At 45.9% G+C, this 26,041-nt stretch overlaps 1 protein-coding gene across 1 annotated transcript; it reads right to left on the bottom strand.

Annotated features, from left to right (window-relative positions):
* Positions 1–396: 396 nt before the first annotated feature.
* LOC135881221 (cytochrome P450 2H2-like) lies at positions 397–21,397 on the bottom strand. Its single transcript, XM_065407789.1, has 9 exons — positions 21,218–21,397; positions 19,437–19,599; positions 14,351–14,500; positions 6,331–6,491; positions 5,240–5,416; positions 4,726–4,867; positions 3,339–3,526; positions 1,202–1,343; positions 397–575 (listed from the first exon to the last, which is right to left on the bottom strand). The coding sequence occupies exons 1-9, from the start codon at positions 21,395–21,397 to the stop codon at positions 397–399; spliced, it is 1,482 nt and encodes a 493-aa protein (XP_065263861.1).
* Between the last annotated feature and the right edge of the window lie 4,644 nt (positions 21,398–26,041).

Here is a 26,041-nt window from a genome sequence, read left to right as displayed (position 1 = left end):
CGTCATAATTCACTAGCATTGGCTGAACAGACCCAAAATGCTGGACATTGTTACTAGCTCCTTGTGAACAGAGCAGCCTTTACAGCTGTCAAAGAAGCTTTCATGGTTGTCAACTACACCACAAATGAACTAAAAACAGCTTATGTTGAGAATAGATTCACACCTGAGCCCATTTGAGAACACTGCAGGATTATTGTACATGCCATTAGAGTCAATTATGTAGTTATTTTATGGTATAACACTTAATTTTGTTAAATCCTAGTTACTTAAAAAGTTGACTAATTTGTCTGTGCATTTCATGGCAATTAGTTAATTTCTGTCACTGTATTAAGGAGTTCAAGATCACAGACAATCAAATTAATCACCTCAGGAAATGGAGGTGACTTTTCAAGTTATTTACCGAGGAATAACAATGAGCTGGTAGGACATTGGGGCATTTGAGGTTAATGTCATTGGAGTTATATCAATATCTTTGGGGTCAATGAGAGGCTTCAAGGTAAAGTTCTGCAAAATCGTTGTCAGTAGCAAAAATAGCTGCATCCGAGCCAGACCCTCTCCCACGCAACTCCGTTTCCCTGCAATGAAAAAAGAATATTGAAGAGATGCTGGAGATCTTTCTTTGCAGCATTTTACATGCTGTTTCTATGGATGGAGGATAATGGAAGTCACTCCAAGTTCAGGATGGTAGGAAAGCATTTGGGGCTTAAGAAGCCATTCAAAGATTGTTTTAAGGTTTGAGTTCCATATATAAAGTGGTCTTTTTAAATCCAGTTTGGGGAGAGGGTTGGGAAGATGTGGGTTTTGAGGAATAGCTTATGCACTTCCCAAGTTGGCTAATAAGTGTTAAGGGGGAAGTAATGTGGTGGTTATTGAGTAACAAGTAAGGAGGTGCGGGCAGGATCATGAGTAGGTGGATGAAGGAATAATTGATCATGGATTCATTTACACCAGACAGACACCAGAAAAGCATGAAGTTGCCAAGCAGAGCAAAGAGAGGAGTATGTGTAGTGCTTCCGAAAAGTCACTTCAGACAGCTAGCAGGAAGTAACACGGCTTAAAGAAAGATAGATGTTTTACTAGTGTGAGAGACTCTGCTTCATGGACCACCTGAAAACCCTCTGCAGACAGTGTGAGCCGGTAGAGTCATCAAGGCAAAGCTAGAAGACAGTCTGGGATCTGAAATAAACATGGATAACTTTACCTATAGAAAAAGGCATGAAGAAGTCACTGTTCTTGAAGGCACCATTTTCATCCAAGAAATGCCCTGGGTTAAATTGCTCTGGCTTTGGAAATTCCTTGCTGTCATATAGGACTGACTGCAGTACAGGGAATATAGTGGTGCCCTAAATTAGTAAACATATAAACAGAGTTAAAGTGGATACTATCCAAACAGAGAAACCTTCAAAATTCAGAGCTGGACAGTGGGACCCATCTTGATTTTTCTTTATTTCCTTGCAGCTCCTGAACTTCATGTTTTCAACCAGAAGTGAAATATTAAAATTCCATGAGAAGAGCTAATCCCACTGAAGTCCCATCCACAGGCAAATCCTTAAATCTCTTCAGAGAGATTGTTCCTATCTGATCACTATCCTGAATTCAACATCAAAAAGTTTGGGGAGAGTTTGGCTAAGATCGTGACCTTAAGTTTGGACCTCTGAGCTGATGCTCTAAAGCATTTGAGGTTTCCTGGTCAAGATACCGTATTCATCACACCAACAGTTTCCCCATAATTCATAAGCTAAAAGCCCCATGCAATTTTACAGTGAAACTCAGTCAGCAACCCCGCCCCTGAGTATGGTGAGTTCTGGTGCATTTTAACACCTCAACTGGTGCAGAGTTTGGTGGAGATTAGAACTGGGTAAAATTTATCCACCAGAAATGCAGTTTCAGATGATCCAAAACTATTTTCAAATTTGACCCAATTAGTTTTATCCGAGAAAAAGTTATTCGCTTCAGAAAACACATATGAGTCGGGGTGTGTGTCTCCCTATAACTTTTCGGCCAGAGGCTAAGGTACTTGGGATGTGAGAGATGCAAGTTTGAATCCCCAATTTGGAGCAGCAATTTGAACTCAGATCTTCCCCCCATCCAAAATGAGGATTTTAACCTCCAAGCTCTCAGATATTCCAGGATAGGCTCCTTTCAATCTGTCCTTATGAAGCTGTTCCACTTTTTATTAACATTTAAATATCCACTGAGCCAGCGAGAATGACTCTATAGCCTGGTGAGAAAGGCACTCCCCTGGGAGGCAGGAGATGTGGATTCAAATCCCTCCTCTGAATGAAGCAGAGGGAAGATTTCAATCCATATTTCTTACCTCCCAGGTTTTTGGCCTAATGGGGCGGGGGAGAGGGGGAAGACCTGCGCTTCAGTATCTGGTAGGGGGAAGACCTGCGCTTGAGTCCCTGCTTCACTGAATATTTAAGTATTGATACAAAACAGAATAGCTTCAGCAAGAGAGATTGAGGACTCACCCCAGCATAGTCTATAGCCTGGTGTTTAGGATACTCACTAGGAAAATCTGAGTTCAAGTCCCGGCTCCAGAGTGGAGGTACAAATCTAGGTCTCCCACATCCCAGGAAAGTGCCCTATCCACTGGGCTAAAGCGTTAAAGAAGGGGGATAAAACCCACACCAAGATTTCTGAAGTAGACCAGATTTTTCCAACTTGCTGACAAATTGCAAAGATTTTCAGAAGTTAAATGAATATTTTTTCTGATTTTTTTTGGTTTGCTGGCTGACCTGAGTTCAGTAATTGGCATCATCTGACTAACAGTAAGAGCCCGACTCAATTTTACAGAAACCTCAGCCTTGAAGCGTGGTTTGTTTTGTGGTGTGTATTTATCTGTACTGGTTTGCATTCAATTCCAGAAATGGGCAAAGGTGTGGGGAGCTCTGATACTTTTTAAACTTATTCATTCATTACTCATTTGCATGTGCTATTTTGTTTTGATTTGACCGAACAGTGTCAAGAAGTTTCCCCAGAAACACCCCCCTTTGGCCTCAAAAAAGAGGGCAATGATTGCACGCATTGGTGTGATACCAAAATCTTAGCTGCACATCGTTGCTAACGTTATTCTCTATTCCATATCTTACTGCTTCGCAACTAGGCTCTCAAACCCTCTTCTGGATGGAAACCCTAACCTGCAGACTATGAAAGTCTGTTCAGCTGCATACAGGGGCTTGGAAAGTTTCAATATAATTGGTACATTCCTGGTAATTATTTAAAACTCCCATCACACAAAAACTGGCCAAACTATTTCTATTGTGAACAACTCAAAATTAAAAAGAGAAAAAGGCAGAAGAACTGGCCCTTTCACAGAAACACAGAGAACTGACCTTGGGGATAATGTATTGTCTGAAATGAGTGTCTCTAGTCACAGCACGTGGGAGACCAAGAGGGGAAAGAGAGACGAATCTCTGGGTCTCATGGACCACAGCATCTGTGTAGGGCATCTGGCTTCGGTCCGCCATGCAGGGGCTTCGGCTTCGGCCGATCACACGGTCAATCTCTTCGTGAACCTTCTCTGTCATCAAATTAATGAGGTTTAACACGAAGACTAAACAACAGGATTCCCATAGATTTGCCCAACAGTCTGTCTCTCTGCCCGCAAAACACAAGTCTCAACAGATGGACATTGGGAATATAACAAAACAGGTCAAATTTTGTGTTACAGAAACTACTGTACTTCGCAGCTATGACAAAGGGCCAACAATGTAATTACAGGGCAGTGATATTGTTCATACCTGGTTCTGTTACTAACTAGAGCACAATGTAAAATGATCACCAGTGCATCTAAATATCTACTAAGCAAGAGAGTCCCAAAGCATCTTCCCCAACCCCCGCCCCCGGCCATTTGCTAATATGAAGTTGGAATTAGCACTGGATATAGCTGGTTTTTTTAGCACTGGCAGAGCTTTGATTTAAGCCCTTATATGATCCTGTCCTCTCCAAGCCCATTAAATCCAAAGGCAAAACAACTTTGACTTCATTCAAGGGGAAGGGGCCCGTTTGACAGCCCTGGAATGTGAAAGCATCTGTTACCCACAGAACAGACACAGCCTGGTCAGTGGCAGTGCAGGCTTCTCTTTTACAAACACTGCAATTAAACACCCGTGGCTGGCCATGTCAGCTGACTCAGGCTTGCAGGACTCAGGCTACGGGGCTGTTTAGACGTTAGGGCTCAGGCTGGAGCCAACGCTCAGGGACCCCAGGAAGAGGGAGGATCCCCAAGCCAAAACATCTACACCGCAGTTAAACAGCCCCGTAGCCCAAGCCCTGTGAGCCAGACCCAGCTGACCCAGGCCAGCCACAGATGTTTAATTGTAGTGTAGACATACACATACGCTTCCCTTATCAGAGAACCTGAATGCTGATCTGGATTTGAGAGAGGAATTCAGTCAGAACAGCCCATTCAGCCTTTGGATCCTCTCCTCAGATGGCCAATATGGGCACAAGTAATGCCCATTGTACTGGTGCTTTTTGGATGAGAACTTCTGCCTGCAGGGAACTGGAGTAAAAAAGTCCCCCAACACATCTTCAACTCACTTCACATGAACCAAAGAACATCCACCACATGGCAGTCACTCAGGTCACTGCCAACCCAGGCCAGATGGTATCTGGTGATTTAATGGGGGAGGCTCTGCCTACATTTACTGATCTATAGAGCCAGGCACTCCTCACATCTCCCCAAGACTTAACATTTTGTGTGTGTGTCACTGTTACCTTCTATTTCTGGGTATTTCATAAGAAGCTTGAGTCCATGTTTCAGGGTGTCACTGGTTGTCCCTGTTCCAGCAAAGAATAAGCCTAATGTTCTTCTTAACAAGGTCTCAGTGGTAAATTCCGACTGGCTGTTCTGTTGCTCCTGCAGAAAGATTTGGTAGAGATGGCTGATAATTGATTGTAAAAGCGTCGGATCTATTCTCATAAGCCAAAGAAGTCTCATTTTCTACCCAAAATGTGACCCACCTGGCATCGTTATACAAATCCTACAGAAATGGGCCATAGGACTGGAGATTACAGCAGCATTATTGCAGTGCTTTGGGCCATTTCTGTTCACTAAGGTGGTTTTACATGAATGAGGTGAATAGGGCTCCCCCCTTTATATTATAATTTCCTTGTCTCCCTTTAGGGGCTTCTGAAAAGCCACATACTCTGTTGTTCCTTAACAAATAAATAGCACTGATATGTATAACCCACTCCCCAGTAAAGGGGAAGGGCTGCGGCTATCACCTACCTGTTTTATTTTGATGAGGAAAGCATCGATGAAGTCTCGAGGGCAGCTGGGCTCCAGGGACTCTGTGTGCATCTCCACTCTCTCCAAAACAAACTTTCTGAACTCCTCAAAGTGTTTAAAGATTCTCTGGTGAGGCCCAGGGATGTAATGCATGAGAGTCGGGAAAAAATTGTACAGCTGTAAAGATTGAAAGAAAAACACACCTTGGTTTTCCTGGGCAGAGAAGCTTCCTTCATAGTATTTACTCAAATGACTTAACTACAGCAGCACAGACTCTTCTGTGACATCTTATTTTCTAAATGGATTCTAAAGAACTTTGAAAACTTTACCAACTCACATTACCCAATGCATATATATTCCACACACAAAGTTCAGTGACATTCAGTTACATTAGCTAAAAGACTCTCCATTATTTTCAAAATAAAACCATCTTCAATAGACACATCTTGTTCTTGAAAAATCACACTGAAGTGCACTATCTTAACTCTGAACACAAATTTTCTTAGCAAGTAGTAGCACATTATAGATTTTCAAAGGGAAATTTACTTTAGTCGTGCTGAGGTCGAATTTAAGAGACCCACATTCTCTGCCAATGTAACTCCATTGATTTTGAATGAGTTATGCCAGCAGACAGTTTGGCCCTTCATTTGGTACATTTAGTGAGGTTTTCAGGAAGGGGGCATGGAGGTAAGTGGCTGTGAGCTGGAAGTGAAAAGGAGTTTATTTTGGAGGTGAGAAATGTGATCACATTCACTATCATGTTGCTTATGTGATAAGGCATGTAACATGTGATTGGTGTGGATGTTAACATTTTAACTGGCAACTTCCTTGATTTTTACCGATAATGTTGATAGTGAATATCCTTAAGCAAATTTAATTCTGAGCTAATGATGTGTTTTGTGTGGGAATTTAAACATTACTTAGAAACAAGTTTGAAGCTGGGTTTGGTAGTAGCTGCAGCCTAACGAGAAGGAAGCCATTATGGGAAACTGAAATAACACTTGTTTATGGAAAATTAATAGTTAAAGAAAGAAATTTCTGTCCCTTCCCCCAATACAAAAGAGAAGAATAGAATAAACCCCTGAACATACCTCTGTCCAGGGAGAGCGCTCGATCTTTCTACTTTCCATTATGAGATTTATTAAAGTCACAAATTTCTTATCTTCATAGTCAAACCGGTCCCCAAAGACGATGGAGCAGATGACATTGGAGACGGCGTGGGTGAGGAAGAGGGTGGGGTCAAAGGGCTGCCCTGGAGTAAAACAAAACTAGTAAGAGTCAGTTTTAATTCAGTGTCTTGACCCTCAGCATCAGAGTCATGGGCAGCACGGGGACGTTGTGGATCTCCAACCACAGGGCAAGACTCAAGGTGGGGCTGACAGCAATATTCCCTGGGGAGGGTGGGTTAAGGCTGCCCCAACCCCCACTCTTACCTCTCACATGCTAAATTAAACACTTGCAATTTTTTTTCTTGGCAATCAGTTTAACTCTGTCTGCTCTGCTGCTCTCTGCCTGACACACTCTGGTCTGACCAGGGGCCATCAGTGCCTCTCTGAGTGACACCTGCCTGTCTGACTTGGGGCCCATTTCACAGAAAGGATCCCAACCCTTTCACAACAGGATCCTACTCAGAGGGCTGTGCCTGAGCCATTGCATGTGTTGTTGTAGTATCATCACTAACTCCCAGAGCACAGCAATCTCCCCTTGGCACTGGCCGTGCATCGTAAATACACTGTTGTTATGCTAGGGAAGGAGTAAAGGCTCCCAGCACAACAGCAGGGGGGATGGGTCTGCTTTCCGCCTTCAGAGTGCACTAAGCAGGCCCCACAGCTCAGCTAACACTGCTGGAGAGGCTGAATTTCCCACTGGCTCACCAGTGCCATCTTAGCTTCCGTTTCAGGTTCTCCCTTCCTCATAAGCACAAGGAACACATGGGGCTGGTCACTAAGAGCTAACCTGGGGCTGCAGCATCAGAGGGACCAGCACAACATTCCTGGAAATTATCGGCAAGAGTTCACCCCTCTGACCTGAGACCACAGTGCTCATGGGGAACATCCAGAAGCAGCATTTTCTTCATGCACCAGACCCCTGCCTGTGTCCCTCACCCGTCGATTCTCTTTGACTCATTCCGAACAGCAATAGCTGCCCCTTGGCTCAGAGTGCACAAGTAGCAGCAGCAGCAGCCCTAATGTAGTACCAATGGTGGGGAAGGGTCTCCGTGCATTCTCCTCTCCCACTCACAATTCACCAGATGGGCAGAGCCAACTTCAGTTTAGCCCTTAGTGTTGCATTAAATATTGCGAGAGGCAGGATGGTCTGTACGAGCCCCTGTACTTTTGCTGCAACTTAGCACTCAAACTCCTTTTCCTTCTGTGGATCCAAACCAGTTCACCCTCCTGGTATAGCTGGGAAGTCCCCCTTAAATCTTAGGGCTCCTTCTCTCTCTAGGTGGCCCTGGTGAGGCTTTATTGCTTGGACAGCAGTGCTGAGGATGCCTGTCAAGTGCTAGGTACTCTGTGGGATTAGTAACTCATCTGTCATGGCTACCCCATCCAGCAATTCTGCTAGGAGGGTGGTCACATGCCCAAACATTACATTATATGGTGTGTACCCCTGGGACGACTGCACATTAGTCCTGTAGGCCATCATGACCTAGGGAAGAAAACTGTCCCACTTCTGTTGACTGGCATCTACAACATAGCTGTGAATGTACAGTTCAGACGCTCCACCTGGCAGAGACCTGGGTGTGGCTGGTCATGCCTACTGCTCAGAGCAGGAGTTGGTAGCCAGGATTAGGAGAGTGGGAGCCCAGGGTCAGACCCAGAGGTCAGGTGCCAGAGCCAAAGTCAAAAGTCAAGAATTGGAGCCAAAGGTCAGAGCCAGGTTACTTGGAATGAGGCAAGGCAGGAGCAGGAGCTATCACAACCATGGGCAAATGCTTTGATCAGCCGCCAAACTGTTGCTGCAGCTGGGCTTAAGAGCTGGTCTGCTGTCTCTTCCCACCAGTCAGGTGGTGTAGCTAATCAGGCAGCCTATCACAGGCCAGCTGCCCTCGTTAGGTTGCCCAGAGACCAACTGTGCTGCAGTCCTGATTCCTGACACCAACAGCCCGTCTGACCGTCAGGGCCGGCTCTAGGTTTTTTGCTGCCCCAAGCAAAAAAAATTTTGGCTGCCCCCCGTCCCAGCCCTGGGCTCCTCACCGCACACCCCTGCTGTCCCAGCCCTGGGCTCTCCCCGCCGAACACACCCTCTGCCATCCCAGCCCTGGGCTCTCTCCCACCCCCACCTGCACCCTCCTTCCACTGCAGCTTTGGGTCACTGGTAACTCGCTCCCACGGCAAGTCATTCAGCAGGAATTTTAGATGTGCACAGAACACAGACAGGATTGGTTCCCGCATGGTTACAGAACTGAAGTAAAGTGGTACAATTTTCAGCTTGTGTGATTGGAGGATATCTGGATGCATATTATAAGACTGTCCTACATAAATGAGGAAAAGTTGAGGTGCCTTTATTATTCTTTTATTCCACTCTTTCTTTCTATGGGGAATTTGCCAATGCAATATCACTGTCTTCCTTTTAAACAAACAAACAAACAAACAAACAAACAAACAAACAAACAAACAAACAAACAAACAAGGCAATGGCTGTTGAAAATAGCAATTCCAGTCCTAATAACCACTGGGAAGCATTTCTTGCTCAATTTTATCCTACTTTTTCTACAGCAAGTTACAGTGGATCAGTATATTTGATTTGGGAGAAATGAAGTTCAAATTCTCGTTGAGAATTTGAAAGTAGAAGGCAGCTTGGGTGAAAGTGATCATGAAATCATAGAGTTTGCAATTCTAAGGAAGGGTAGAAGGGAGAACAGCAAAATAGAGAAATGGATTTCAGGAAGGCGGATTTTGGTAAGCTCAGAGAGCTGATAGGTAAGGTCCCATGGGAATCAAGACTGAGGGGAAAAACAACTGAGGAGAGTTGGCAGTTTTTCAAAGGGACACTATTAAGGGCCCAAAAGCAAGCTATTCCGCTGGTTAGGAAAGATAGAAAATGTGGCAAAAGACCACCTTGGCTTAACCACGAGATCTTGCATGATCTAAAAAATAAAAAGGAGTCATATAAAAAATGGAAACTAGGACAGATTACAAAGGATGAATATAGGCAAACAACACTGGAATGCAGGGGCAAGATTAGAAAGGCAAAGGCACAAAATGAGCTCAAACTAGCTACGGGAATAAAGGGGAACAAGAAGACTTTTTATCAATACATTAGAAGCAAGAGGAAGACCAAAGACAGGGTAGGCCCACTGCTTAGTGAAGAGGGAGAAACAGTAACAGGAAACTTGGAAATGGCAGAGATGCTTAATGACTTCTTTGTTTCGGTCTTCACCGAGAAGTCTGAAGGAATGCCTAACATAGTGAATGCTAATGGGAAGGGGGTAGGTTTAGCAGATAAAATAAAAAAAGAACAAGTTAAAAATCACTTAGAAAAGTTAGATGCCTGCAAGTCACCAGGGCCTGATGAAATGCATCCTAGAATACTCAAGGAGCTAATAGAGGAGGTATCTGAGCCTCTAGCTATTATCTTTGGAAAATCATGGGAGGCGGGAGAGATTCCAGAAGACTGGAAAAGGGCAAATATAGTGCCCATCTATAAAAAGGGAAATAAAAACAACCCAGGAAACTACAGACCAGTTAGTTTAACTTCTGTGCCAGGGAAGATAATGGAGCAAGTAATTAAGGAAATCATCTGCAAACACTTGGAAGGTGGTAAGGTGATAGGGAACAGCCAGCATGGATTTGTAAAGAACAAATCATGTCAAACCAATCTGATAGCTTTCTTTGATAGGATAACGAGTCTTGTGGATAAGGGAGAAGCTGTGGATGTGGTATACCTAGACTTTAGTAAGGCATTTGATACGGTCTCGCATGATATTCTTATCGATAAACTAGGCAAATACAATTTAGATGGAGCTACTATAAGGTGGGTGCATAACTGGCTGGATAACCGTACTCAGAGAGTTGTTATTAATGGTTCCCAATCCTGCTGGAAAGGCATAACGAGTGGGGTTCCGCAGGGGTCTGTTTTGGGACCGGCTCTGTTCAATATCTTCATTAACGACTTAGATATTGGCATAGAAATTACGCTTATTAAGTTTGCGGATGATACCAAACTGGGAGGGATTGCAACTGCTTTGGAGGACAGGGTCATAATTCAAAATGATCTGGACAAATTGGAGAAATGGTCTGAGTTAAACAGGATGAAGTTTAACAAAGACAAACGCAAAGTGCTCCACTTAGGAAGAAAAAATCAGTTTCACACATACAGAATGGGAAGAGACTGTCTAGGAAGGAGTACGGCAGAATGGGATCTGGGGGTTATAGTGGACCACAAGCTAAATATGAGTCAACAGTGTGATACTGTTGCAAAAAAAGCAAACATGATTCTGGGATGTATTAACAGGTGTGTTGTGAGCAAGACACGAGAAGTCATTCTTCCGCTCTACTCTGCTCTGGTTAGGCCTCAGCTGGAGTATTGTGTCCAGTTCTGGGCACCGCATTTCAAGAAAGATGTAGAGAAATTGGAAAGGGTCCAGAGAAGAGCAACAAGAATGATTAAAGGTCTTGAGAACATGACCTATGAAGGAAGGCTGAAAGCATTGGGTTTGTTTAGTTTGGAAAAGAGAAGACTGAGAGGGGACATGATAGCAGTTTTCAGGTATCTAAAAGGGTGTCATAAGGAGGAGGGAGAAAACTTGTTCACCTTAGCCTCTAAGGATAGAACAAGAAGCAATGGGCTTAAACTGCAGCAAGGGAGGTCTAGGTTGGACATTAGGAAAAAGTTCCTAACTGTCAGGGTGGTTAAACACTGGAATAAATTGCCTAGGGAGGTTGTGGAATCTCCATCTCTGGAGATATTTAAGAGTAGGTTAGATAAATGTCTATCAGGGATGGTCTAGGCAGTATTTGGTCCTGCCATGCGGGCAGGGGACTGGACTCGATGACCTCTCGAGGTCCCTTCCAGTCCTAGAATCTATGAATATGAATATGAATAAGTAACAACTGCCCAAACTGAGCTTGAGCACTCCTGAATTTTGAGGTGTTCAAATCTGGAAGGCAGGTGCTGGGGGGGACTGTGGCTCCGCGGGGGAGCACGGCAGCATGTATGCAGCAGTGTGTCTGGCACTGCGCGGAGCCAGACACGCTGGTCTGAGTGGCACGGTAAGGGGGCTGGGGGGTTGGATGGGGCGGAGGTTCGGGGGGGCAGTCGGGCAGGCAGGGGCAGGGAGAAGGGGGGGTTAGATGGGTCAGGGGTTGGGGGGGCAGTCAGGGGACAGGCAGTGGTTGGCTAGGGATGGGAGTCCCGGGGGTTTGTCAGGGGACAGGTAGGGGGTGGGGTCCTAGGGCAAACGTTGGGGGGGTCTCAGGAGGGGGCAGTTGGGGACAAGGAGAAGGGAGGCTTAGATAGGGGGTGGGGTCCCGGGAGGGGGCAATCAGGGGACAAGGAGCAGCGGCACTTAGATAGGGGGTTGGGTCCTGGGGGGCCGTTATGGGCAGGGGTGATCAGGGGACAGGGAGCAGGGCGGGTTGGATGGGTTGGGGTTTCTGTGGGGGGGCAGTCGGAGGGAGTGGATGGTGGCAGGGTGGGGCTACCCTCCCACCCTGAGGAGTGTCCTATTTTTTGAATGTTAAAATATGGTATCCCTACTCACAGCGCAGCTCTCCATTCACAGCAGGCTGCAGCATGAGGTCTCAGCTACCTCCCTCTCTCCCTCTCTTTCCTGTTGGTAGTGGCCAAGGGAATGCTGGGAAATGTAGTTCTTTCCCTGCTTCAGGGCTGGCTCTATAGGCAGGGAGCTAACCAAGGAACTACAGCTCCCAGGGCCCCCTGTTGGTTCTCAGCTCCCATGCTGGATCCTGCCGCCCTTGCAAATGGGCTGCCCCAAGCACGTGCTTGCTTTGCTGGTGCCTAGAGCCGCCCCTGCTGACCGTGGTGGTAAGGTGTAGTACAGGTCTTATTTATCTGAAGGACGTCACACACCCCTTAGAATAAGCATGATTCAAAATTTTCGCCATTGATCAGTATGCAAGGAGTGAGGTTAGCAACCATTTGTGCTTCTCGATCAGGCCGTGGATGAGCCTCTGCCCACTCAGAGAAGTAGCCTGCTCTCACAAGGGTGTACTGACTGACTCTCCCAGAATAACCATAGCTACCATTTCCAGAGGGTGGCTTGTCTGGGTGGTAACCATGGGTGCTCTGGGTGTAGGATGATCTGTCTTATGGGCCCCACAGGTATAACAAGACGTCCATGGTCCCTAAGCGACCTGCACCATCCAGGCCAGTAGCATCAACTTCAAACCCTTTGGCTAAGCTTCTCCATCCCCAAATGTCCCTGTAACGGGGTCAGCACCCACCTCTCACGAGTGCCCCCTTTTCTCTGGCCAATATGCCTGTGATCACAATCTTTTTTCGGGGCAGCACCTTCCTCTTGCAGGCGGCCCCCTTTGGTTGGTTGGTTGGTTTGTTGAGTGTGAACTTGCTTTTGGCTTTTGTTCTTATTTCAAGCTGGCACCTGCCTCTCACAACCGCCCTCCTTGCAAGCACTGTCCAGGCTCAGTCTCCTGGACAGAGCATCAACATTCGTGTACTGTTACCCTGGATGGTGTCTTATCTGGTACTGGAACTGAGCCAGCTGTTCCAGCCACCAGTGCAATTGTCCTTGGGCATCATGGAAATTATGAAGCTCCCTGAGGGAACCATGATCTGTTCTTCACAGGAATCCTTTCCACAGCAGGAAGTGGCAAACATATTTTGTGAAGGTCACCACTGCCAGCAACTCTGCATTAGCCACGGAGTAGGTCTGCTCTGCTTTGTTCAGCATCCTGCTGACATATGCAATTACTCTTTCCTTGTCTCCATATGGTTGAGTCAAGACAGCACCAATACCAGCTTCACTGGCATCTGTATCTAGAATGGATGGTGCTGGGGATCTCAGTAGGCCCGTATTGTTACAGACATGAGCCTCCACTTTAGTTCCAGAAAGGCTTCTTGGCAGGGCTAGTCCACTCAAACATCCACCTCGTCTCTGCCAGCTTGAGCAGTGGCTGTGCAATTGTGGCAAAACAAATAATGACTCTCCAGTAGTATGAAATCAGACCAATGAAACGCTGCTCCTCAGTGACAGCCCTCGGCACTGACCAGGACTGGATGGCTTCACCATCAACATCCCTTGAGATCATATGCCCCAGCTAATTTACTTTGTCACAGAAAAAAATTGCATTTTGCTGAATTCACCTTTAAGTTGGCTTGGCGTAGCATCTCCAGCACAGCTCCCAACTTCTGCGGGTGCTTCTCAAATGACCTCCCAGTGATGATGCCATCAAAATACACCAGGCAAGATGTTTCCTGCATGTCTGCCAGGATGGCATCCATATAGTCCCCTGCTTAGCAGATCCATCACACTTCCTTCCTCCACTTTTCATTTTTCATGTCTATTTCAAATGTATGCTGCTTGCAGTACAGAATAGTCCTTCCTATCTGTTTGTATAGCATACACACAATAAAGCCCCAATCTTGGGATCTGTATTCACTACTGGAGTATAAATACTAATAATTAGTGGGTCACTTATAAAGCACTGTCCATTTACACAGTGGTTTCCAATCATTCCTGTGGGAGCCCATCATTATAGAATGTAGGTGCCAAATTTGTATCAGACGTGTAGCAGAGATGAAAATGAGAATAAGCAACTCTAGGCCTGGGTGTCTCATTAACGCAGCAGACTGAAGATAAATGGATCCACTCTTACCTGGTTCACTGTTTTAGCTTCTGCCAACTCTAGACAAACATTTTCCATTTGCTCACTGGCCAGAGATCAGTGGGTAGAAAACATTGGGAACAATGGCCAGAAAAGGTCATCTTTAGACCTTTGCCCACATACTTTTGTATTATATTAACACAGTTAGTTATATGTGCAGCTAAAGGCTTTAGTTAGAAGATGTTTGAACCAATATCAATATCCGAATCATTGCTCAATATTTAATATCATGAAAAGCAGAAAGACTTTAACTGACTCTTCAATTCTAATTTCCAACAGACATAAAGTTGATCCTCACCGTGAGTGTTTTTGAGCCTTTCCACCAGGAAATGGGCTTCCTCCAGGATTCGCTCTTCAGAGCTCTTCTTCCCCATCCCCAAATTCCTCAAAGTGGTGAGGGTAAATCGGCGTAGCTCCTTCCACGGCCCCATACTGTTCATAGGAATACCTGAAAAAGGAAGAGAATGGGAAAGAAAGGAGGGAAGGGCCAGACTTTCAAACCCACCCAAACACTGTTTATTCAAAGTTTCATAGGAACATAAGATTGGAAGGGACCTTCCGGGTCACTGAGTCCAGTCCCCCGCTATAGCAGTCAACCCTGTCATATAATCCTGTTCATAAACTTTTGAGTTTATGACCTTGAACTCAAATTTTATTTATATCTGTGTTCTGCTTGGGAGACTGTGTTACACGGTCATCACACCCGTACTTTATCTGTTTGATATGTTTATTTACCACAATATCCTACACATTAAACTCATTGCAGTTTCAGAGCAATTATGAGGAAGAAAAATAATTCAGTTCATTACTGTAACAAGGTGCAGCTGGGCCCCTCTACAGGAGCGCTGTCAGCTTTTCTGCCGCCCTAGGCGGTGGAAGGTCCCGCCATCGAAATACCGCTGCGGTCGCCGCCCCCCAAATTGTAGCGCCCTAGGCGACCCCCTAGGTCGCCTAATGGGTTACGCCGGCCCTGCCCCTCTAGCTTCTGCTCCTGTTGCACCCACAAACCAGCCAGAGACCTCTGCGTAATCACGGGTGCTCTTTATTTACAGTTTACTTTCCCACCACCTTGTAGCTACAAACAGCTTCAGTCTTGCAGCCAGCAGCGATGAGTTCCCACTCCCTCTATTCTCTGGCTCCTCCCTTTCCTTCTCCCCTTTGCTTCCTTCCTGCCAGCCTTTATGTCGCCCCTAGCGAACGAGGCCGGCAGCTGTTCCCCGTTTGCCACTCAGGCCTGGGCTTACTCAGCCCGTTCCAATTCCCCTTTCTTGATTGGAGCAGGTACGACAGAGGCCTGGCTCAGAGTTTCTTAGCCAGCACCCTGTCACAATTAACATGTCCAATACCTGTAGTTTGTTCTCTAACAGAGCGTGGCCCATCACAGTAATGAGAATTCTTCCAGTCACAGTAATTAGAGCAAAGTATATGTACTGCTGGCACAAACTAAAAATTAGAAGTAAACTGGGAAACACATTAGTTTGCCAAATTTTAACCATTTGGGCTAAAAATTTTCTGTCTGTGTGCCTCAGGTTGAACGTTTTTTGAATATTTCAGCCAAAGTGTTCAGTCATTTCCATGAACAAGGTTAGGGGAAAATATATTGTTCTACCCATGTTAAAAAATGCTGGGACCTTTTCTTTGAGAAACTCTAGCACTCCCATTTGGGAGCTGGAATTTGAAATTTGGCTAGGGGCTGACCTTTGTGTCAATGTGTGACTTTGCCATTCCCATGAAAATCTACCCAAATGTCACTAAATTATAAGCCCTTGAAAAATTGCATTTCACACATTGTCAGTAGAGACTTAAGGTATGTCTACACTAGGAAATTAGGTCGAATTTATAGAAGACAATTTTTAGGAAGCGATTTTATACAGTTGATTGTGTGTGTCCCCACTTAAGACAATTAAGACCATTAAGTTGGCGGAGTGCGTCCACAGTACCGTGGCTAGCGTCGACTTTTGGAGTTGTGCACTGTGGGTAGCTATCCCACAGTTCCCGCAGTCCCCGCTGCCCATTGGAATTCTGGGTTGAGCTCCCAGTGCCTGATGGGGCCAAAAATTTGTTGTGGGTGGTTTTGGGTAAATGTCGTCAGTCAACCCTCCCTCCCTCTGTGAAAACAATGGCAGCCAATCCTTTCGCAGCTTTTTTCCTGGGTTAACCGCGCAGACGCCATAGCACTGCAAGCGGGAGCCCGCTCAGCTCTCCGTCATCACTGCTGTTGCAGGCAAGTCTAAAGGGTAGTGACTCTGGGACATGTGCGGGCCTGTTTAGATTTTAGGCGCATCATATTCCTCTCTTTTGTCGCTGGAGAAAAAGTCTTGCAGCCGTTCTCATCAGTAGGACTTGTAGCCATTGGAACAGCAATGGTGTTTTGCTCGCTCCGCCACTTCCGCTGCAACTCTGCCATCCCGAGCTCCTGCAATCCAGCAGCAGATTGTGCAGTATGACTGAAAGCCATTGTCATATGTATGACTTTTAGCGGTCCTCGGAGCAGCAATGCAATGTTGTTTTGCTCGCTCTGCCACTTCCGCTGCAACTCTACCATCCTGATCTCCAGCGACCTGGCTGCTCTCCCAGCCAGCAGCACTGCGCGGTCGCACCTACCCCAGCCTACCCTGTGCTCCCATAGCTCATGAACCCTGGACAGTAGTAAGGAGCAGTTGAACTATAGTCTTAGCAAGTGCAGAATGGTGGTGCAATGTGCCTTAGTACGTTTACAAGCTCGCTGCTGCCGTTGATCAGATCTCAGCGCAACTAGCATTTGCATTGTTATTGCTGCTTGCTGTGCGCTACATAATATCTGTGAGAGTAACGGGGAGACGTTTATGGCGAGGTGGGAGGTTGATGCAAATCGCCTGGTGTCCGATTTTGAGCGGATAGACACCAGGGTGATTAGAAGAGCACAGCAAGGCACACTGTGCATCACAGAGACCTTGAAAACCAGTTTCTCCTTGATGCAAACCCACCCCCTTTGTTGATTTTAATTCCCTGTAAGCCAACCATCCTCCCCCCTTCGAAATAAAGCAACTATTGTTTTGAAACCATGCATTCTTTCTTTATTAATTAAAAATAAATGAGATAACGGAAAAGGTAGCCGCGGGTAGTTTGGGGTACATGTCGTCAGTCGCCTCCCTTTTCCCCCCCTCCCGCCATGAAAGCAACGGCAGACAATCCTTTCGCGCCCTTTTTCCTGGATTGCCCATGCATACGCCATAGTTCTGCAAGCGGGAGTCTGCTCAGATCACCGCTGCAGTTGTGAGCATTGTAAATAAACACCTCACATTTGCCCTTGGAGATTTTAGCATATATATTGGCATTGCGTCTTTTGGAACAGAGTTCTGATAGCAATGATTCATCTCCCCATACAGCGATCAGATGAGCTCGCCACACTGGTCAAACAGGAAATGAAATTAAAAAGTTCCCGGGGCTTTTCCTGTGTACCAGACTAGTGCATCTGAGTTGAAAGTGCTGTCTTGAGCGGTCACAATGGTGCACTCTGGGATAGCTCCCGGAGGCCAATACTGTCGAATTGCATCCACACTACCCTGAATTCGACACGGCGATGTCGATTTCAGCATTAATCCCCTCGTCGGGGAGGAGTACAGAAATTGATTTTAAGAGCCCTTTAAGTCGAAAAAAAGGACTTAGTCGTGTGGACGAGTGCAGGGTTAAATCGATCTAACGCTGCTAAATTCGACCTAAATTCATAGTGTAGACCAGGGCTTAGTGTTTAGCGGCTAAAGTCTCCAAAGATACTGTCATCACTGGACATACACCAGCACCACTCAGCTCCTAGTGCTGGTCCACAAATAAAGATGACAACCTACTACTGTTAATGGTTACTCCATTAGCTCAAGTGGCAGAGGTCTGTGCAGTGGAGCTAAAGTTTCCAGCGGCATCAGCGTAACATATTATAAAAGTGGCATCCCAGCCTAGAGGCAGTAGGAGAGAGAGATGTAGCCCTTGGGAGGTGCCAGAATGATGGTCACTGGTGATGATGAGGGAGGTGATGGTGATGAGAAAGATGATGGCTAACATTTCAGGTTATTCTGCAAGGGATGGTGTGAGTATATGGATGTGCAGATGTACATTCCGTAGTATCTCTATCTACCTTACTGAGTTGGGATGTTTGTGACAGGACTAAATGTATTAATAAACAATATTTGTAAATATAAAAGAGTTCCTATAGTGTGAGTGTTGCAACTGTGCACATCAGGGTTCCCAACTGTATAATAATTTTTATAATTCTGGGCCTGATCTTGGGGGCAAGAACCTGGCAACCCTCAAAGTGATAACTGGGAATTCTTAAGTAATCTATATGATTAATACATAATCTAAAGCTCAGGCAACAAAGTGAAACAATAATAAAAATAATCCTCCACCCCTCCTGGGACATACCTAGTCTAGTGAGGACAGGCAGTGGCATGGCTACAATGGCACAAGTGGTGCAGTTGCCAATGCCCAGAAGTTTATGGGGGCTCAACCAGATGGAGCAGTGCTCCAGCACGTCACCTGGAGCATGGGGTCGGATGGAGGAGCAGCCGGGCCAGCTCTGAGTGGCATTGCGACTGGGCACTCAGGTTTGGACTGGCTGCCCTTTGTCATGACAGAGGAGTAGCCAGCGGAAACCTGAGTGGTGATGCAACCCTGTGCGCCAAGTCACAACCCCACTCATCACTCCAGTTGGACTCAGGCCACGTGAGTGTGGGGTAGGAGATGGGCACCACTGGGCAGCCAGGATTGGGAGGAGCAGCCCTAGCCTGGGATGGCAGTGGAGCGCTGAACTGCGGGGGCACCAGTGAGTGGCCAGGAAGGTCTCAGGGGCAGTAGGTGAAGGGATGGAGGGCCAGTTGTTGAGGTGTTATAGGATGAGTGGGAAGCATCAGTGATCTGCAGGGTGAGGGATTGAGGGCAAGTGGGGTGAGATGTGAGAGGTGTGGGGGGAAATAGTGGATTTTGGGGGTGATGAGGTGAGTTGTAGGCTGGGATGTTGTGGGGGAGGGAGGAAGGTTGGGGGCTATAGCCTGTGATTGGAAAAAGGGGCCACCTAATCTATTCTTGGACCAGGGCCCTCTGGGGCCTTGTTACACCACTGAGCAGGGAGGAGCTAGGAATTCATGACCTTCTTGGCCTCTCCAGCTCTGGTCTCCTGGCTGTATTCTGGCCCTTCTATTATGCGATGGCCTAGTCACTGCCTCTCACTCACCTGTAGTGAGATGTTACCACCCATTCATGTCAGGGAGCTAGTGGAGTAACAGGGAATGGAACCAATCTTTGCTACTGTTCTAAATGAAACTCCAGCTGCTTCCCCTTGTGTCTTCTCAGTTGTGTTCTCCACATACAGAAAACATCAGCTCTATATGCTGATGTTACTGGAAATTTACCTTTTTTGTCGGGCAACCTTTCAAATACTGGCATACGTCCTCTGTCACTGAACTCGTCCCCTTGATCAATCAGTGCTTCCTTCACAACTTCATGTCCATACAGCACCACAACCCGCTCTGAGCCCAAATATATTGTGAAAATCGGGCCGTACTTAGCACTGAGCTGTCAAAGTTAACACACAAAACCAGCATGTTCTAACATAAATCCACTTAATTAAGAATAAGAATGTGATCAGATCAAATTACAAATTAATGAAAGAGCTCATATGCGGCTAAGATAATACTAGTCAGAGTTTACTATTCTGACTTGGAAATTGCCTGACATTTGCTTCAGTTTCTAATCTTGATGTTCTGTTAACACTGTGTTTTTCCTAGAGAGATAGAGGGAGAGAGTGAGTGTGAAAGAAGGATCATTCTATCTGTGTTATATAATTATCTCATCCTGCTAGCAGTTGGAATTAATGCAGGTCCTTTCATTTGTGAGCTCTAGCAATTTGCACTATTTAACTAATGACAATTCAGTTCTACTCTGAAAAATGACTGTGTACAAATGACACTTCTAACGCCACAGAACTCCTGCCTCCATTTCTTCATAGCAACATCCGCTGACTTTATAATGACAAGACAGTTTTTCCTTATTACTGTCAGCCCTGCAGAGCCAGAGAGAGAGTGGAGTGAGATTCTGTTTCCCCTTTTACATTACAAATAGACTTACTGCCTATTTTCCAATCCATTACACCTGTGCAAATCAACCACAATGGGGTTACATTTCTGTAACTCTTTATGGTAGGATTCTATGAGAATGAGGTTGAACAGATGTAACTGGGGGCAGAGTTTCTCCTGTTTAACTTTTATTATTTGCGATGGTGAGCAAGAAGGAAAGAAACCAACTTGGCTGTCAGATCCCAGGCTGTGGATTGCCATTCGCATGTGAGATGATGGTATTTGAGATGATAATTATAGTGAAACAATAGCATGGGCAGAACAAAGCCATTTTTTCAAAGCTGATCTGCAGTTGGCACCTTACCATCCCCTTGTGAAGCAGGCAAATATCATTACAGCAATTTTACAGATGGGGAAATTGAGCGCTTAGGTGACTTACTTGGATGCACCCATGGGCTACATCTGCACTTGGGGCTACGGGTTTGATTCCCAACTCGAGCAGACCTACTCATGCCAGCTCTCATTGAGCTAGCCCAGTAAGAACAGTGGCATAGCCACAGTAGCAGAGAGAGTGGCATGGGCTAGCTGCCCCGAGTACATACCCAAGGGATACAAGTAGGTTTATGCTTAGAGTGGCTAGCCCATGCTTCCGCAGCTATTACTATTTTTAGCACACTAGTTTGATGGCATAAGTCTGTCCATGTGAGCTGGGAATCAGACCTCAAGCTCCAAGTGTAGATGGAGCCAGAGTCTGTTGCAGAGGTAGGAATAAAAACCAGGTCTGACTGCTGTTTCTCCACAGACCCCACTAGACCACTCCCCCCACAGTGTGATTGTCTATACAGCTTGCAGTGAAGCTGGGTATATTCTGGATTACCTGTGAATAAGACACCTATAATAAAAGGCATACGTTAACATGAACAGTTTATATCTAGCATTCAAGATTGATTATTTTTGTGGGGGGGAAATTAAGACTGAACTATGAGGAGTTGAGTGACATGGGATTGCCACTGTGTAAACATCTGTGTAAACAGACATTTCACAGAGTTCTGCTTGAGCTAGGCTCTGCTTAACCTCCAACTACAACCAAACAATAGATGAGAAACAAATACTTTTACCTCACGCACTGATTGGGGCAAGTTCTTCGTATTCAGCTGCAGTGCATTTCCTATGATGGGAAAAGCAACAGGGCCAGGCGGCAGCTTCCCACTTCCAGACATCTTTTTCCATGCTGAAAGGAAAAGAAGGCAAGAGATGCACACTGCTAGGAAAATAGTTGTTGCTCCCAGAGGCTCCATTACAGAGTGTAGCAATTATTCTGGGTTCTAGCAGGGAGTTTACTGGTATTTCAGAATCCACACTTTATATATTGTGCGGTGGAACAGAGCATGCAAGCCAATAGTCTCTCTCAGTTCCGCTTGGTAAACTAGATTAGTCATTGTCTAGCAAAAGAGACCTGATATCAAACTAGGAATGATCTCCTTTGAACCTTTATTTGTATATCATGTGTGTTTGCCCCTCCAGCCTTTGTTCGTATTTGTCCAGAGAGGGCAAATGTTAATCATAAAGTGAATCTTTCTAAAGCGGTCCAGACTTCCATGGACTTCTCCAGTTTTGATACATATTGCATGGAGGCATGCTGTTAGCTGAAATATTACATACTTACACTGACAAAAAACTTGGTTAACACATAGTTAAGGGTGTCCCAAAGTATATTGTTGTAGGATATGTAATATGTAGCATGTATATTTTAGATGTCGGAACATGTGAAAAGATACCAACTTGTCTGGCAAGTAAAGAGAACAGCCAGGTGAAAAGCTGAGCTAGCAACCTGATCAGGTGACCACCTACATCAGCAGTTTGGTCAGGAAAAAAACGGAGTTAGCAAACTAATCATAGTGTTAGGCAGAAAAGTGGTTAAACAATATATAATGAATAGCTTTGTAACAATGTATGTTAGGCACGCACCTGAAAATGGGGGTGCACTTGCATTTAACCCTACGCTATGCCCTATTTCATGGACTGATCACTCACTGAAGCAGCAAATAAATTACATACTTTCTTCGGCTCAAGAGTCGGTCTGGGAACCTGTGCGGGCTGGATAGTGGGGAAAAGAACCAGTGAACAATTGTGCCCTTCTAGAACACTGAGTTCAGCGAAACTTAAACTTTTCAAAAACCAGGCACTGAAGAGTTAAGGTATTTTAAATGCAAACTTGTGAAAACCAGGCAATTTAGAGTTAAGGTATCACCCACACAATGGTAACTGCCTCCTTGGGGCTGGGAATCATCTGTATTCACTCCAGCTGCATTCACTGAGATGGGGCTAACTGTGTGGAATGGTGGAAGAGTTAGTTGGAGCACCTGGCCAGAGCTGTGATTGTGATATGAAGTGAATTTAGGGGGGCGTGCAAGCCCCACATGGGTGTGATCAAAGCAAAGCAGTGCATGTGTACCTTGAGAGAGGCAGTATGCCTCATGTTAGCACTGCCTTGTGTAGATTGTGGCCATGTCTCCACTACAAAGTTTTGCCAATGTGAGTTACATTGGTGTACAGTTGCGGGAGTTAGTACATTGATTATGCGTGTGCGTACTTGGCTTCCTGTGTCAGCACTGTGCGTACTAGCCAAGAGTGCTTGTGCCAATGCATAGGGTGATGAGCTATAGGTAGGTCTCCCACTAAGCAACCTGCCACTGTTCAGCACACTGTTGTTTGGGTAGTTTTGGCAATGCATGGTGGGGCATAAACAAGAGATAAGGCTGCCATCCCTAGAAAAGTACCTCCAGGGAAGTGTCATCAAGATCTCTCATGAAGATTCAAGGGACATCCCTGTGTACGTAAAGAAACTGCTCCACATGCCCCCCCCTCCCACCTCCGCATAGGGGAATGAAACACAGATAACTCTACTGCTATTTGTTGTTTGTCTACCTCTGCTAGTATGAATGAATTAATGAAAATTTGATAGCTGTGTCCTGATAAGTTGGGAGAGTCATAACTGCCATGGGAAATTTATTTACACACTTACCCAAGGTTCCTTCCCCTGCTTTGGGCTTGTCCGTGCTCGACTGCTGGGACTGGCTGGACTACGGTGGAGTCAAAACCAGATCCTGGCTCGCAGCACAGCTGGACTCCCCTCCCCAGTTGCCTGTCCCCATTCTCCTCCTCCTCCTCCACCTCTCGGTTCACGGCAGGGTCCTGTGACCTGGGCTCCTCTGAGGTATCCACGGTGGTGTGAAGGGTCAGGCTGGTTCGGAGCTGTGCCTGCCCAGCCTCTTCTCCCCACAGGCCCAGTATCTCCTCACTACTCCAGGTGTGTAGCCAGCATGGTTAGCTGGGAAGTCGCACACAACACTGGAGAGCTGCTAGGGGTGCTCACTCAGTTGGACAATCAGGAAAAGGCATTTAAAAAAAATCATGGACGTTTTAAGTGTGGGGAGAGGGTAGCTTCCAGTCTACATGACCACTGGGCAGTGGAGTTCACAATTGTGACAAGAGCGGCCAGCGTCGGGCATTGTGGGACAGTTGCTGGAGGACTGTTAGGGTCAACTCGTGCTGAATTGACATATGTACATGAACCATGGCTCAATGCCAGTCGGGGAGGTGGCATTACTATGTCAGCGTAACGGTGCACATACATCAGTGGGAGACAACTTGAAGGGGAGACCTATGCACAACTACGTCAATGCACAGCAGCTTTGGCACCTGGGAAAGAATTTCCTGTTGTAACTCAGAGCCCTCCCCTTCTAGCGTCCCATCACTGGCCGTTGAAGATATTTGCTGCTAGCAGTCGCAAATCAGCTACATGCCATTGTAGCAGTCCCATCATACCGTCCCCTCCATAAATGTATCAAGCTCGGTCTTGAAGCCAGTTAGATTTTTTGCCCCCACTGCTCCCCTTGGAAGGCTGTTTCAGAATTTTACTCCTCTGATGGTTAGAAACCTTTGTTTAATTTCAAGCCTAAACTTGTTGACGGCCAGTTTATACCTATTTGTTCTTGTGTCCACAGTGGTACTTAACTTAAATACCTCCTCTCCCTGGTATTTATCCCTCTGATGTATTTATTGACAGCAGTTATATCCCCCCTCAGCCTTCTTTTGGTTAGGCTAAACAAGCCAAGCTCTTTGAGTCTCCTCTCATAAGGTAGGTTTTCCATTCCTCTGATTGTCCTTGTAGCCATTCTCTGCACCTGTTCTAGTTTGAATTCATCTTTCTTAAACATGGCAATCCAGAAGTGCACACAGTATTCCAGGTGAGGTCTCACCAGTGCCTTGTATAATGATACTAACACTTCCCTGTCTCTACTGGCAATACCTTGCCTGATGCGTCCTAGGACTGCATTAGCCTTTTTCACAGCCACATCACATTGATGGCTCATAGTCATTCTGTGATCAACCAATACAGCCAGGTCTTTCTCCCCTGTCACTTCCAACTGATAAATACCAAATTATAACAAAAATTCTTGTTGTTAGTCCCTAAGTGCATGACCTAGCATTTTGCACTATTAAATTTCATCCCGTTTCTATTACTTCAGTTTTCAAAGTCATCCAGATCTTCTTGTATGATATTCCAGTTGTGGAAGTAGAGCAAGAACTGACAGGGATTTGAAGGGGATTTCAATGCAAACAGTCTCTTCTGTGAGCAAGAGTCAGGCTAGCTCTTACCCTAATAACGCGAGACTTGTAGACGTGAGGATTGTGTGAGGCGAGTGGGAAAGAACTGTGTGAGAAGTTGGGGTGTCGGAGGAGGACTGTCCGTGGGGCTGTCTGTCCCTGTTGGGCTTAGCCATCCGAACTTATTGTCTGTGCAGCAAGATCAGATGCAGAGCGGTACTGGGGAACTGTTTTGCCGCCCCCAATAAGGTTAGTTTGAAGTGGTACTGAGGACTTAGTTTGCCACGCTCAATAAGGTAGTTGTATGCGGTACTGGGGACTATAGTTTGGCCGCCCCCAATAAGGTTAATGCATAAGGGAAATGCATTAGGTTAATGCACCGGTGCAGAGGGGTTGTGGTAATGCCCTCAGAGAAGAACACAGGTGTGTTCAGTCTGGACAGAGGGGTTGTGGTGACGCCCTCAGGTTAAAATAAAAAAAAAAGATAAAAAGAGGAGAAAACCGATGCATCGTGGTATTTAGAAACAGAGGCCTTAGTGAATGTGTGTGTACACCAGTGTGAATGAGAGTCGCCGGAAGACACCCAGAGTATTCTGCTAAGCTGTTGACTCGTGACCAGAAATATTCTAAAGCAAGCCCGGTGACTCTCCACCTAGAGGATCGGTAAAAGATCCAACCCACGGTGGGCTGCCTCTGCCTGGCATTGTCCAGCAAGGGAGCTACCTGGGTCTAGGAGTGTGTGAACCCATCTTCCCTCCCCTTTCATCTCCATGTGAGTCACTGACTGATCTGACCATCTCACTGGAGGCAATGAGAGTAAGCGGCGCCATCTCTCTGAGACTAGCCGACACTCTTTGCTGAAGGGAGATGTAGGAGGGTCGTGGCCATCCTCGTTAACCTCTCCTGTGTGAGTGCCCTGTAGGGTGAGATCCTTAGTTTCTGAGCTGATAGCGGACAGGGCGTTCTCCCTGTGTGTGATTGGAAAATGGGTGGGGGACAGTCTAAGCATTCCCTCTCACCCCCTAAGGGTACCCCAGCATATTACATGTACGTACATTATGGTCCTAAAACCTGCAGATATTTAGAAAATTGGAATCTTTACATGTGTGAAAATCCATCTAAACAATGCCCACTAGAAGGTACCTTCAATCTAGATAAGATCATACATCTCAGAGGAGCTTTTAATCACCAAAAAGCCTCTGACACACAGTGGGAGCAATTTGTCTATTGAGGAAAGGAATGGGTAATTTTGAAATTCAGCTTGGCCCAGAGATAAAGAGAAAGTTGCTTTGCGTTCAAAGTCAAGAATCAACGCAGACCATGCTAAGTAC

The sequence above is a fragment of the Emys orbicularis genome, chromosome 7, assembly GCF_028017835.1.
Source record: "Emys orbicularis isolate rEmyOrb1 chromosome 7, rEmyOrb1.hap1, whole genome shotgun sequence".
Lineage (NCBI taxonomy): Eukaryota > Metazoa > Chordata > Testudines > Emydidae > Emys > Emys orbicularis.
This window is presented reverse-complemented; position numbering and strand designations above follow the sequence as displayed.